Source organism: Ornithorhynchus anatinus, chromosome 16 (genome assembly GCF_004115215.2).
Source record: "Ornithorhynchus anatinus isolate Pmale09 chromosome 16, mOrnAna1.pri.v4, whole genome shotgun sequence".
NCBI classification, from domain to species: domain Eukaryota; kingdom Metazoa; phylum Chordata; class Mammalia; order Monotremata; family Ornithorhynchidae; genus Ornithorhynchus; species Ornithorhynchus anatinus.
The window spans coordinates 37,109,255-37,123,896 of record NC_041743.1 but is presented as its reverse complement, the minus strand read 5'-3'; the positions used below and the strand labels follow the sequence as shown (position 1 = coordinate 37,123,896).

At 48.3% G+C, this 14,642-nt stretch overlaps 1 protein-coding gene across 1 annotated transcript; it reads left to right on the top strand.

The window, feature by feature from the left end:
* The first annotated feature begins 753 nt into the window (after positions 1-753).
* AKIRIN1 (akirin 1) lies at positions 754-13,714 on the top strand. Its single transcript, XM_029080900.2, has 5 exons — positions 754-1,014; positions 7,531-7,668; positions 10,222-10,356; positions 11,555-11,626; positions 12,143-13,714. Exons 1-5 carry the CDS (start codon positions 786-788, stop codon positions 12,151-12,153), a joined length of 585 nt encoding a protein of 194 aa, XP_028936733.1. The 5' UTR covers positions 754-785; the 3' UTR covers positions 12,154-13,714.
* The last annotated feature ends 928 nt before the right edge of the window (positions 13,715-14,642 follow it).

Here is a 14,642-nt window from a genome sequence, read left to right as displayed (position 1 = left end):
AATATGATTGTCCCACGTGAGCCTCACATTTTTTAATCCCCCTTTTTTTTTAACAGATGAATTGTAGTTGCCGAGCTCTTAGGACAGTGCGGCGCACCCCGGAAGCGCTCAATAAATACGATCCGATGAATGGAAGGGAGAAGGAGCAGGGGATGGGGACAGGCCGCCTCCTCCGCCGCCTCCTCCTCCTCCTCCTCCTCCTCCACGGGGGCGTCGGGTTGAAATGATTAATAATAATGTTGGTATTTAGATTAGACTGTAAGCCCGTCAGTGGGCAGGGATTGTCTCTCTCTGTTGCTGAATCGTCCCTTCCAAGCGCTTAGTCCAGTGCTCTGCACATAGTCAGCGCTCAATAAAGACTCTTGAATGAATGAAATGGACGGAGGGGCCCCGGTGCGCCCGGCTCGTCCAGGAGGGGGCGCTGCAGGCCCCGGGGGGGGACGGGGAGGTCGTTGCTTGGCGACCGTCCTCGTGCCCCCCTCTCCCCGGCTCCCATCGGGACGGTTCCATTCGGCCGGTGGGGAAGGGGGGCCGAGCGGGCGTCGGCCCCCCGGCGGGCGCGCGTCGGCCCCGCGGGGGCCCCCCCCGGCGGCGGGATGGGGCCGTCCCGCTGACGTCACAGGGGGAGGCGGGCGGGCCCCGCCGGGCGGCGCTGCCGGGTGCGGGAGGCGCCATTGGAGCCGGCTCCGCTGGGCGCTCCCCTCGGCGTTTCGCTCGGGCCGCGCCGCGCCGCGCCGCGCCCCGCCGCGGGAGCCTCCGCCGCGGGAGCCTCCGCCGGGGCCGCCATGGCGTGCGGGGCCACCCTCAAGCGGCCCATGGAGTTCGAGGCGGCGCTGCTGAGCCCGGGCTCCCCGAAGCGGCGGCGCTGCGCCCCCCTGCCCCTCCCCCGCCCCTTGCCCCTACCCGGCCCCGCCGCGGGCCTCCGCCTCCCGCACCCGCCACCGCCTCAGCAGCCGCCGCCCCCGCCGCCCCCACAGCCCATGACCGGCGCCGACAGACGCCTCCCGACGCCCGGTAACGGGGGCCCCGGGCCGGGCCTGAGGCGGAGCGGGGAGGGAGGGAGGGAGGCGGCCGGTCCTGGGGGGGTTGGGAGGCGGCCGGTCCTGAGGCGAGCGGGGGAGGGGAGGAGGACGGGGGAGGGGGCCCGGGGGGGGGAGGGAAGAGGAGGAGTTGAGTCGCTTCTTCTCAATCGCTGACGTCGGGAGGCTTTTAATCTCTCCCCGGGGAAAGCGGAAACTTTGGGGAGCGCCGAGGCCTCCGACGCGGGGGGAAGGCGCCCGATGACCCCGCCGGCCTCCCTCCCTCACACACACACACACACACACGCACAGTCCGATCTCTCCTCCCAGTAATTCTAATCACCATAACAACAAGGGTGATGGGATCTCTTAAACCCTAACTAGGTGACAAGCCCTGATCGAAGGGCCGGGGTGGGACCCAGTGCGCCCGGCTGGCCGCACTCCCCGTTTTATAATCATCATCGTGGTGTTTCGTATATATAATCATCATCATAGTATTTTTTAAGGCCTTACTAGGTGACAAGCACCGATTTCCCCGTTTTATAATAATCATGATGGTGTTTCTTAAGCGCCTACTAGGTGACAAGCACTGGTCGAAGGGCTGGGGTGGGACCCAATGTGCCCGGCTGCACTCCCCATTTTATAATCATCATCGTGGTATTTCTTATATATAATCATCGTAATAGTATTTCCTAAGGCCTTACTAGGTGACAAGCACTGATTCCCCGTTTTATAGTAATCATGATGGTGTTTCTTAAGCGCCTACTAGGTGACAAGCCAGTCGAAGGGCTGGGGTGGGACCCAATGCGCCCGGCTGGCTGCACTCCCCATTTTATCATCATCATCATGGTGTTTCTTATTTATAATCATCACAATAGTATTTAAGGCCTTACTAGGTGACAAGCACTGGTCGAAGGGCTGGGGTGGGACCCAATGCCCCCGGCTGGCTGGACTCCCCATTTTATAATCATCATCATCATCATGGTGTTTCTTATTTATAATCATCATAATAATGGTATTTCTTAAGGGCTTACTAGGTGACAAGCACCGATTCCCCGTTTTATAATAATCATAATGGTGTTTCTTAAGCACCTACTAGGTGACAAGCGTTGGTCTAAGGGCTGGGGTGGGACCCAATGCCCCCGGCTGGCTGCACTCCCCATTTTATAATATAATAATGGTATTTAAGTGCTTACTCTGTGACAAGCACTTGTCTAAGGGCTGGGGTGGGACCCAATGCCCCCGGCTGGCTCGACTCCCCGTTTTATAATAATCATAATAATGGTATTTCTTAAGCGCTTAGTAGTTGACAAGCACTGATTCCCCATTTTACAGTAATCATAATGGTATTTCTTAAGCGCCTACTAGGTGACAAGCCCTGGTCGAAGGGCTGGGGTGGGACCCAGTGCTCTCAGTTGGCTGGACTCCCCGTTTTATAATCATGGTATTCAAGTGCTTACTTTGACAAGCACTGGTCTATGGGCTAGGGTGGGACTCAGTGCGCCCAGCTGGCTGGACTCCCCATTTTATAATAATCATCATAATGGTATTTAAGTGCTTACTCTGTGACCAGCACTGTTCTAAGGGCTGGGGTAGGACCCAATGCACCCAGCTGGCAGGATTCTCTGTTTTATAATAATCATCATCGTGGAGTTTCCTAAGCACTCAGTAGTTGACAAGCACTGATTCCCCATTTTATAATAATTATAATGGTAATTCTTAAGCGCTAACTAGGGGCCAAGCACTAGTCTTAAGGGCTGGGGTGGGACCCAATGGGCCCGGCTGGCTGGATTCCCCCTTTTATAATAATCATAATAGTAATTAAGTGATTACTCTGTGACAAGCACTGTTCTAAGGGCTGGGGTAGGACCCAGGGGCCCTGCTGGCAGGATTCCCCATTTTGTAAGAATTATCATGGTATTTCTTAAGTGCTTACTAAGTGATAAGCACTGATTCCCCGTTTTTATAATAATCATAATGGTATTTGTTAAGGACTTCCTAGGTGACAAGCACTGGTCTAAGGGCTGGGGTAGGACCCAGTGTTCCCAGCTGGCTGGATTCCCCGCCTTACAGTAATCATCATAATAGTATTTGTTAAGCGCTTACTAGGTGACAAGCACTGGTCTAAGGGCTGGAGGCTGGATTCCCCATTTTATAATCATCATCATAATGGCATTTGTTAAGCACTTACTAGGTGACAAGCATTGTTCTAAGGGCTGGGGTGGGACCCAATGCCCCCAGCTGGCTGGATTCCCCATTTTATAATAGTTATAATAATGGTATTTCTTAAGTGCTTCCTAGGTGACAAGCACTGATTCCCCATTTTGTAATAATCATAATGGTATTTCTTAAGCGCTTACTATGTGACAAGCATTGTTATAAGGGCTGGGGTAGAACCCAATATGCCCAGCTGGCTGACTGCCCCATTTAATAATTATAACAATGATGATATTTCTTAAGTGCTTACTCAGTGACAAGCACTGTTCTAAGGGCTGGGGTAGGACCCAATGCGTCCGGCTGACTGGCTTCGCCATTTAATAATAATGATGATATTCGTTAAGCGCTCACTACGTGCCAAGCACTGTTCTAAGCGCGGGGGTAGATACAAGGCAATCGGATTGTCTCACATGGGGCTCCCAGTCTTCATCCCCGTTTTCCAGATGAGGTGACTGAGGCCCAGAGAAGTGAAGTGGCTTGCCCAGGGTCACATGGCAGACAAGTGGCAGAGCCAGGATTAGAACCCAGGGTCTCCAATTCCCAAGCCTTGCCACTAAGCCATGCTGCTGTTTTAGGGCAGCGTCTGAAGGAATTCAGCAAAACGTTGGGCCGAGCTGAGGCAGGTCATCAAGTCCTGCTCGAGTGGGAGGGTGGTAACAAAACTGGGGGGCAGAGGGGAGGCATCTGGGGGCCGTTTTTCCAGAGAATCGAGGCAGCCCGGCCCAGAGAACAGGAGAATGGTCGTTTTAGATCCCTGGTTTTGTCTCACTAGGGCCCATATTCAGTGGCCACTGGTTGATCACCTTAGGGCGACTAAAAGATGGAGCCTGGCTATTTGGGAAGGAGACCCAAGTGGCGTCTGAGCCTGCTGCGGATCCCATCTACTCAGGGAGGCGGCTGGATCCCATCTACTCTGTGCCTATTTGGAGTCAGAAGAGACCGGTGGGGCAGAGGGCGGGGAGAAGGGCAAGACTGTTGGAGGTGTAGCTTCCAGGAGAAGATGGAAAAGCCAGAGATCATCCAGATGTGAACCAAGTGAGGTCTAAAGAGGGATAGGTTTAAAGAGATCCCCTTAAGCCCATATTCCCCCAAATGGTCTTTCATAGCTAGTCGCTTCTTAAAAGGTCGAAGCCTGGCTTATATCAATCTAACAAGTGGTTAGGTATAGGGAAGTTCTCTTGATATCTTAAAGTGAACTCCTCTAGCCTTTAAACTCGTTATGGGCAGGGAACGTGTCTGCCAGTTCTGTCATACTCTCCCAAGCGCTTAGTACAGTGCTCTGCACATAGTAGGTTACAAAGTACCGTTGATTGAACCAAATGCCCGAAGATAGATTGTATCGAGTAGTTGTGGTTTGTAATGGTACTTTTCCTAGAGTTGTAAACTGGGGCATAATTCAGTCATACTCGCGAATGCGTGATACTTTTGTTTCCTGATTTACCTGGCTTGATTAATGACTTCTCATTCAGAATAACTCTGAAAATCATCTCCTGAATCTCTTTAATAATTATGGTTGAATTAATTAAGTGCTTACTGTGTGCCAAGCATTTTCTAAACCCTGGGGTAGGTACAGATAACCACATTGGACACAATCTCTGTCCCACACAAGGCTCACCACAGTCTAATTAGGAGGGAGAATGGATATTGGATCCCCATTTTACAGATGGGGAAACTTAGGCACAGATAAATTAAGTGACTTGCCCAAAGTCACGCAGCAGGCAGGTGGTGGAGCTGGAAATAGACCCCAGGTCCTCTGACTCCCAGGCCCATGTTCTTTCCACTAGACCATGCTGCTACTTTTAGAAGGCAAAATGAGGTATGTATGTATTGTCTGAATGAGGCCAACCCCACAAAAGTGAATGTTAAAAATATGATTCCCCAATCGTTGCTACAGGGAGGTTATTTTTTTTTCCCCAACACTATCTTTCATGGAGAATGCCGGACCAAAGGATATCCAAGGGCATTTGATAATCCCCTGGATTGATTCCCTTTAAAAATCATGTGCAAACAATGTCCAATCTTCTGGGTCAGTCCTCCTTTCAGCCCAAAGGTTTATCTTCCCAATTGATTGGTTTATTGAAGGACTTTTGCTCCCAGGAGCAATGCTCTCTGCACACTTGCACTTTTTCTATCTTTTTAAAATTATTATTATTTCCTTTCAGATTTTGCTAAATCTGAGTGTTTCTTGAAGTTAGGGTCAGTAGAAAGCTTCAGCAATTTCAAGATTGCACAGCACTACAGTAATTTCTGTAACAGAAGATTTGGGAGATGAGGGAGGAAGTGGTGAGGAGAGAGCTATTGTATGGCCACAATTGCACCTTTGGGCTTTAATTCTAGTACCCAACTTTATACCCCACAATAATAACCTATTTACCTATCACTGAGTATAATTTTGTAGCTTCTCTGGTAAAGGTAGAGTAAAGGTAAATAATATATACAGAAAACAAGGGGGGAAGTTGGGTGGTTTGCCAGGAAGAGATGGGTGATAATGGAGCCAGCGAATCTGCTTTTGAGTCTATTACGGTGGGTCTGGATAAGCCACTTTGAAGCCTGAAGTTGTATCAATTAATCAGTGGTCTTTACCGAGCACTCATTGCGTGCAGGAAACTGTTCTAAAGACATGGGAGAGTACAGTTGTTGTTCGACTGTAAGCCCTCCGAGGGGCCGAACTTTGCACCCAGGAAAAGTGCTGAATGAATACTATTCTTACCACAATATAAGAGGGTTGGTAGCCATGCTCCGTGCCCACATAGCACTTCATTCATTCAGTCTTATTTATTGACCCCTACTTTGTGCAGAGCACTGTACTAAGCGCTTGGTAGAGTGCAAAATAACAATAAACAGACACATTCCTTGCCCACATCCAGCTTATAGTCTAGAGAGGGGAGACAGACATTAATATAAATAATTGCAAATTCCATACTTGCCAGTCTAGACGGGGAGGATGGGAGGAAGCCAGCTTGCCGGTTTGATCCCAGAGACTTTTCCGAGTGGAGCATTGTCAGCAGTGGGAAAAGAAACGGAGGGAGCGAGCACCGTCCGCGGCTGGAGTTCCATTCATCGAGGAAGATGGGGAAGAGTTGTAATATAGGATCACAGAGGTGGAGGGCTCGGATTGACAGGACGAAAGGTGGATCTACAGGAGGAAGATAGAGATGTGTGGGAAAGAATCACGTCAGGGGTTCGGGAACTGTGTGGGTGCCTGGATCCTCCTGGACAACCAATGAGTCAATCATATTTGAGCACTTACTTTGTGAAGAGCTCTTGGGAGAGTATAACTACTATTCATTCAGTCGTCTTTTGAGGACTTACTGTGTGCAGAGCACTGTACTAAGCGCTTGGGAGAGTACAGTGCAACAATAAACAGACACATTCCCTGCCCACAAGGAGCTCAGAGTCCAGAGGGGAAAAAATAAGTAATTTATAATACATAATTTATAGATGACAGGTAGGTCTCGTGAAAATGCCCGGAGGTCATTTCAGGGGCCGACCTCACAATTTTGCACTGGCTTTGGAAAATCCTAGTGATCTGTGATGGCCGCATCCTCTGTTGTTCAGTCAAGTGGCTTAAAAAAAAAAAAGAGTGGATGGCATTAGAAAGTTCTCTTAAACAGTCTTCTGGCACTCCCCGGAAACACCGCTTCCTCGGAGAAGCAGGAATCGTGGCTTTTGCCCATTACTCCATGCAGCACCGACCCGGCTCACTCTTTGGATTAGTCCCACGTCAAAGCGAAGCTGAGAATTGGGCCTCAGTTCGTAGATGTCAGCGTGTTCACTTGAATTGTCCATCTGGCGACTTGACTGGTGGGCGCCCAGTAAATAATAGCTTATAACGATGAGGGCATAGTAGTTCTAATGAGGAAAATGGGAGCAAAAAGCTAGAATGACTTGGGAAATGTCAGAAAGGTCAAGTGATAGTGGCTAAGAGGCAAGTTTAGTATGTCCGTTTCAAAGTAATAATAATAATAATAATAATGTTGGTATTTGTTAAGCGCTTACTATGTGCCAAGCACTGTTCTAAGTGCTGGGGTAGACATAGGGGAATCAGGTTGTCCCACGTGGGGCTCACAGTCTTAATCCCCATTTTACAGATGAGGGAACTGAGGCAAAGAGAAGTTAAGTGACTTGCCCACAGTCACACAGCCGACAAGTGGCAGAGCTGGGATTCGAACTCATGAGCCCTGACTCCAAAGCCCATATTGGGATTTAAAAAGGGGCTTTAGATCCAAGTCCTTGGCAGAAAGAATTGGGAAATAAACATGGTGGGTGTCTTAATGTGTTTCTGTTTTATTAGAGCAAATATTTTGGAACATAAAACAAGAGTATAGTCGTTATCAGAGACGAAGACAACTGGAGGGTGCTAATCAGAGTGACGCTTGTGCTCCTGAGAGTCATTCTCACTCTTCAATACTTACAGCACCTAGTTCACCAGGTAAGGACATCATGCTAAATTTTTAAACTCTCCTTTGCTAAATTAACGTGGTGGGAGTTTTGTTTTGTTTTTTTCTTTTACAAAATCAAAATCCCCTACAAGAATTGCCACAAACTTTCAGCAGTTTAACGCTTGTCTTAGGAGGTTATGTCTGTTTATTCTAGTTGACAATATTAGTAATGTCTCCCTAGATGCTTTTATAAAGTATTGAAAGTTTGGAAAGTGGCACGAGACAATAGGGAAACCATGGAGGAGCCATCTGAAGTAGGTGGAGATATTTTAATATTTAGACTGTAACTTTATGAAAGTGAGGTTAGATATGAGTGCCACCTGGGCATTACTTTACAGTGAATTTTATTGGAAACTTATTTACGATGTCCATTCACCAATTTAGGCCGCCACCTCTTTCCCTTGTAATTCTTGTTTTTTTGATGTGATTTAATACTAGTTTGGCATCTGTGGAGATTAAAGACTTATCTGCAGAACTTGCACGGAATGGCCGTATGAGATTTGCCCACACTGTTTTCAACCCGGACCCAGAGGGAATCTTCAAGGTTGAGACGGTGTCCAGTCTCCACGTCCTGTGTTTGGGTTCCAGGATGGTTGTGATGGGGGATATCGGACACTGGGGACCTGGTTGAGACCACCATCTAATTAGGGAAGAGGCGTTAAGTGACTGTGGTGGTCATTACTTGGTTACGGATGTGGTCACTTTGGATTGAAGGGGGGTTTGTATGCTATTTGTGTAGCATTTTGTCCATGAGGGAACACCAAGGGTGGGCCGAGTTGGCTGTGGCATCAGAGTCGCTCTGATGGGTCTCGGTGCCGGAGCTCACAACGTTCAGTCTGCCTGGACACTCTCTTCATCACACCTGCCCTTCATTTTGGGACTGCCCAACTGGATTCGTGAAACAGAATGCAGTCACTTTACCAAGCCTGACCTACGAAAAACTAAACTTAGTGACTGGAGATTAACTCTCCTCTCCCTGCCTGTCCCTTTTCTAACACTGTTGTATTGCTGGTGCATGGAAGCACTTGTCACCAAGAAATAACATTTCTGTTTGGGAAAATTTCCCCATGGAAGTCTTATAATGTGGACTGTCCTCCTTGCAACCCACCTGAGACTAGGTCACCTTTAATATGTGATCTGTTCATCAGCAGACCTCCCATGGGCTCTGGATTAATCTGGAAAAAAAAATGAAAAAACCTCGAATCTGTTTGCAAGGGCAGAGAATTTGATGAAAGCATGGTGGTGAAAATTCAGATTTTTAAAACAAGGCATAAGAATGCAAACAATTGAACTCTCAGCACCTAAAAAATCCTATACTTTAATGTAGAAACCAGTAGTCTCAATAGCGTAGTTTTCAATATAGGCTTCTTCTTGTGCCCCAAAGCCAGTACTTATCCTCATAATATGGCTCTTTCTCTTCCCACCTTAGCAGATAATGGTAAAAGCCTTCTCGCTCTCCTCCCCCTAACACTATCCCACATGGACTGTATTCCTTTTCCTTCCAATCTCTTGTCACATCGTCCTCTCCTTATTTCACATGGGAATTGTCCAGTTGCAGGTATGAGCTTGCAGCTAGGCTGTGGCACCTGGATCTTCCTTGGGAGACCCCAGGCAAAAAAGAAATGCACCACAGTATTTCATAAGGCAGAGGATGTAGAAATTCTTAATGATCTTCATATTTGGGTACAGTCGGAGCTATCATCCAAGTATCTCAGAACGTTTACCAATCTATTATATTTTCCCAAAAAGTCTCCTCCCAAAGTTTGACCATTGGGGCAGGTATCAATTTGGAGGTGGCCAAACAGAGGTGCAGGTAGATTAGGAAATTTGCAGAGTGGTTCCAGAGTTTGAAATTGGCTCACTCCCAGCCTACTGCTTTAATTTTTTTTCCCCCCTCAATGTAATCATTTCCTGAGCGATACCAATACTAAGAACTATAAATCACGTATGTGCTGATTTCCCAGGAGGGTGGGCCCACTTGCTGAAAAGACAGTCACATTTATTTGGATCCTTGCAAAGGGGTAAATTTCAGGTATTTGCCATTACTGGAATCGGGGCTTCAAAGATTGGTGGTTTGATCTCTTGTGTTAACCTTGCTAGACTTGTCTGAACATAAAACTAGTTTGGATAGAAAAGATTTTGGGGGGTGGGGGCATCATAAATTAACTGTAAGTTTGTCTAGCCCTTTAAAGTGCTTAAAAGCACATCAAGAATCACCCAACATCCCTGGGAGGCAGGGAGAGGCAGGGGTTATTATTCCCATTTTACAGACAAGGAAACTGAGGCTGAGAGGTTGTGACTTGCTTAAGGTTATGCAATAGGCCAGCGGCAAAGGCTAAACTATTATAACCAGGCCCCCTCACTCCCAAAGCGGGGCTTTCCCCATTAGTTCATGCCGTTTCCCAGAAATGGCTCCCAATGCACCCAAATCCATTTTGGGAGGGGGGGGTGGTTTGTTTTTTGTTTGGGTTTTTTTTTGCCTCCCCCATCTCCTTAGGCATTTCCATCCCCAGTTCTTCAACTCAGGTTTGTTCTTTGGCCAGGTTCACCGTGGGTGAAGAAAGACCAGCCAACGTTCACCTTACGGCAGGTTGGAATTTTGTGCGAGCGTCTGCTGAAAGACTATGAAGACAGGATCCGAGAGGAATACGAGCAGATCCTTAATACCAAGCTAGCAGGTAAGTAGAGGCAGTGGCTGGGTCAGAGTTTTCAAATCAGGCCTTCTCTGAAGAATGATGAACAGCAGCTAAAGTTAAAGAGAGCCCAAGAGAGCATGCGTTTTTAGTCACTGGTAAGTGGCCAAGCGGGCCTTCACTTGATAAGGCAGATTCATTTAGCTATTGTTTTCTCTCGCTCTTGGAAAGAGAACTTTGTGATGCAAAGTAGGAGTACAGAATAGTTGAGATGCCATTTTAACTTAGTCTGGTTATGTATGTCATACAGTTTTGTAAGTAAAATAGCGTCTGTGGTTCCAGCTCCTTTCGGAACCTATCCCAGTAAAGGAAAGGGAAAAAAAGGAATGATTAAGTATTTCAGGGGTAGGTGTTGCCTTCTGTAGGGGATGGAAAGTAGACCACACCCCGTTCTCCTGCAAAGTAAGAGACAGGTTCTTGCAAAACCCCACATTGGGAAAACCTGCGCTGTAGCCCTTCCCTGCTCTGCCACGTGCGGGCACTTAAGCCTTTTCTGCCGATGCTGCAGTCGGAGCACCGTGCTCTGACAGGCTCACGTTGTCAGATGAATGTTCCCTAACGACATCCCAGCCATGATACGCATTTTGGCAGAACCAGATGTCCCCTTTCGATCTCTCGAAAGATGCTAATGGGGGAGGAACCGTGATGCAGATATCTAAACTATTGTATTCCCAAAGTTCCTGGCCAGCAGCCTTGTTTCTGCTGCTTCCCAGTTGGGTCTAGAGGTTCTGTATGTCAGAGCGTGGGGGAGGTGGGAGGAGGACAGACCCTCAACTTAGCTGAGACGTGGAATTTACCTGTGGGGGATTCGTTCAGCACTGCCTAGATGCCAAGTTCAAAGGTTGAGCTCAGTGTAAGAGATGACACAATTCCTGTCCCATTTGGGGCTCCCAGTGGAGGATTGTGTGTGGCGGGTGAGTGCCAGGGCCTCTATTGCATCTCTGGGCACAGAAGCACGTGTGTGGTTTTTCACTGGGAAGCGAGCCGAGATCATGAAACCGTAAACCTCGCCTTCTCCGGCTGGATCGGGGGCACTGGCGGCGGGTTTGGAGAGAGGAGCGGCTTTGGGAAATGCCGGGGAGGACAGTGGGAGAGAGGAGGCTGAAGAGAGGCGGGGAGGGAGGGAACGGAGAAGGAGAGGCCTCCCCGGTCAGGTAAGGTGCTCTGCCTCTTCCCCTCACAGAACAATACGAATCTTTTGTGAAATTCACACACGATCAGATCATGCGACGATACGGGGCCCGCCCAACAAGCTGTAAGTATCCTCCACTCTGCCAGGACTCTTAGGGGTGGGTCAATACCCAAAATGGGATTTCCCATCGTGTTCCCCGCCCGTAGAGAAACTTGACCCCTGGGGGGCCGGGCATGTTCTCGACCCAAAGCGGGGGTTATCTCTGAAGAGCAAGATAGTGACTAGGTTTGGGTTAAATACCCAATCCTAACCAGGCGGTTGTCCTTCTGTGCTATTTGTTTTTTTTCCTTTGGCGATGAAGAAAGTGAATGGTGATAAACACCTCCCACCCCTGGTTAACTCCTCATGGTTGTGAGAGTGGGGTCCCAGGCTGCTTTTGGAGGTGGATGGTGATTCTGTTCTTGCTCGGTCCTAAACCTCTGGCCGATCACCACGTTCCCTAACTGAAACCGAAACGGAAGGAGCCCAAGACGCTGTGGGCAAGCGATGTTCTGAAACGCTTGTTGCGGCGCAGGCTAGCAGTTAAGGAAGGGTGACTCTGCCGGAGTATTCACCGCTATTTTTTTTCCCTTCCTGCAGATGTGTCCTGAAGGTTTCTTGGACATCTGGGTACCTGGCTTGACCTCAAGAGATGGCTGCTGTACACTTTTTGCAACTGGTTTGTTATCACATTTCAGCTCCAACTTTTTCCATTCTGAGAACACTTTAACGTCTCTGCCGGTCCATTTTTATCTAACTTGAAAGACCTTGAAACGTTTCAGTTGCCACAACTTTCTTTTCTGACCATATAATAAACTATACTTGCTCCCTACCGTGCTCTGTACCCCCTAAACGACAACAGAAACATATATGGAGCAGCACCCTAACAAATTACGCCTCTAGTGGCCCGAAGAGCGGACACGTTCCCCGGGTTCTGTAAGCAGTATGTGTTGTTGTTTTTGGTTTTGTTGTTTTTTTTTTTTTTAAGTTATTATTTGTGTTGTGCAAACTTTTTGATCTTGGGGATTCTGGCTGTGAATTTGATGCACTACAGTGGTGGTGAGGAGTGCTCTTTGGTTCAGAAAGGATATTAAGAGTTGTCCTAGTGACCCTATGACTCGTAACAGTGGATTGTTGTTTGTGTAGGTATTGTTCAATACAGGGATTCCTTTGAGGCACAGACCGTTCATTGTAACTTAGATTGGCCATAGATGCGAACTGAGGACCGAGAGAGATTTTTAGGGTCTTAGATCCCACATGCGGCATGGAATTAGTACAAATCGGAAGAGTCGTTGAACCTACGGGCTCCACTTAACCGTGTTTTAAGCATACTGGGACTCCAAGCCTTAAAAATATTCACCGGAGTCCACAGCTCACTGTGCCCCTAGCTTCTTCTCTCACCTAAACGGTAGTGATTTCCAAGCGACGTTTCCGACCCCCCGCAAAGGAAAAACCTTCCCCGAGAGCCGTGGACTTTTGCTTGTCTGTGCACCGTCGGCGGAGGGGGACGGGGCGACGTTCCCCCGAGTGACGACAACCCCACCCCTGAGTCGGCAAGGATAGGACTGTAGATCCCGTGTTCCCGCTGTTTGTCACTTTCTTTCTTTCACATTCTTCCAAGATGGTTAAATGCTTGGCCGCTTGAACTTTCTTCTTCTGCAATGCCCTGTCCTAAGTTGATAACATGCTGTTCTTCTCCTTTGAATTTCTAAGGCTGAGGGACAGAAAGTAACCTCTGTTTTGAGGAGGTGGAAGTTCAGTGTACATGACTTGTGGTTTTTTTTGTTTTTTTTTTTTTTACTGTGACTTTGTCAAGGACCATATTCTACAACAATGCCTTTTGTTTCATTATTGTTCCCCACAAGGAAAGTTATATTCAAATTGTTTTTAGTTTAAGCATAGGATAGTATTTTAAATTAGGACTTGTCCTGAAAAGTATCGAGTTCAGTTAGAACGAATGCCGTCGCCTCTCTGGGCGGGGCGTTAAGTGGGAAGTGACTGTTCGCGATCAGATGGCATAAAGAAAACTTTGCAACTAGTCACGTTTGCAGCTGCCTATTGATGAATGTCTCCGACTTAAATCTAACCAAAAACTGCAATGTTATTCTTTGTACAATTTCATTATATAGTGTTAAGCTGAGTTGCAACCATTAAAATACTTAAGCTATTTGTCTTATTTTGCCTTTTTAATACTATCCAAAGATGACCGTTTCCTAACTGGATAGGGCTGCAGGCAAGGCGGTTGTAATCCCCCATGGATTTAAGTATTAAGACGGGGGGTTTGGGGTTGTCCTTTTTAAAAAGAGGGCGGTCGGTGCTGCCGTGGGTCTTTGTCGGCAGGCAGGGTTGGAGGATTGCCTGGAAAAGCGATGGCCACAGAAATGATTTAGTTCCCCGAGCCTGTCGCTCTAGGTGGGCTTTGAAGAAACAGCTGACCCCGCTGGTCAGCGGGGAAGCTCGCCTACAGTGAATCCTTGCTGTGACTGTGGGCCGCGGCTCAGATTCCAGCTGGGGTGGAACGCTCCCACCCGGACCCGGTTTCTGGACTCCAGCCTCTCTTGGTTTGGCCACTGAGGTGAGGGAAAAGGCTGGCTCGTGTGGCAGGGGCTTTCCTAGAGCCTGCTGACTGGCTGCTAGTGTGTGAATTTCTGCCTTGCCCCAGGACAGGGTGTTGGCAAAGCATGGACTAGAGGTACTGTAGGATATCAACCTACCATCTTCCCCCTACCCCTGCAAGGCTTGGGAGGGGGGACTTGGGTTTTGGGGAGTTGTCTACAGTGTGTTTCTAAAAGGTTTTGTGTGGGAGAGGGGCAGCAGAGCTGAGGAAGAACAGTGCAGTAATCTATATCAACATGCCACCCAAACTGGCCTTATTCTTTTTCCCCTCGTTACCCCAACCTTCTTTGTTCTAGCAAATCCAAACCTTCCCGTAGCAGCTGGTCACCGTCCCTTAGGTCAAAGGGACGAGGAGGGAACTGTGTGACCACCGAAAAGGGTGGACCCTGGTTCTCTGGGGGGAAAAAAAAAAAAAAAGCACAAAAAACTACCAAATCACTGGACTGGTCTCGCAAAGAGAGAAGCCAAAAGTCTGCCGCCTGCG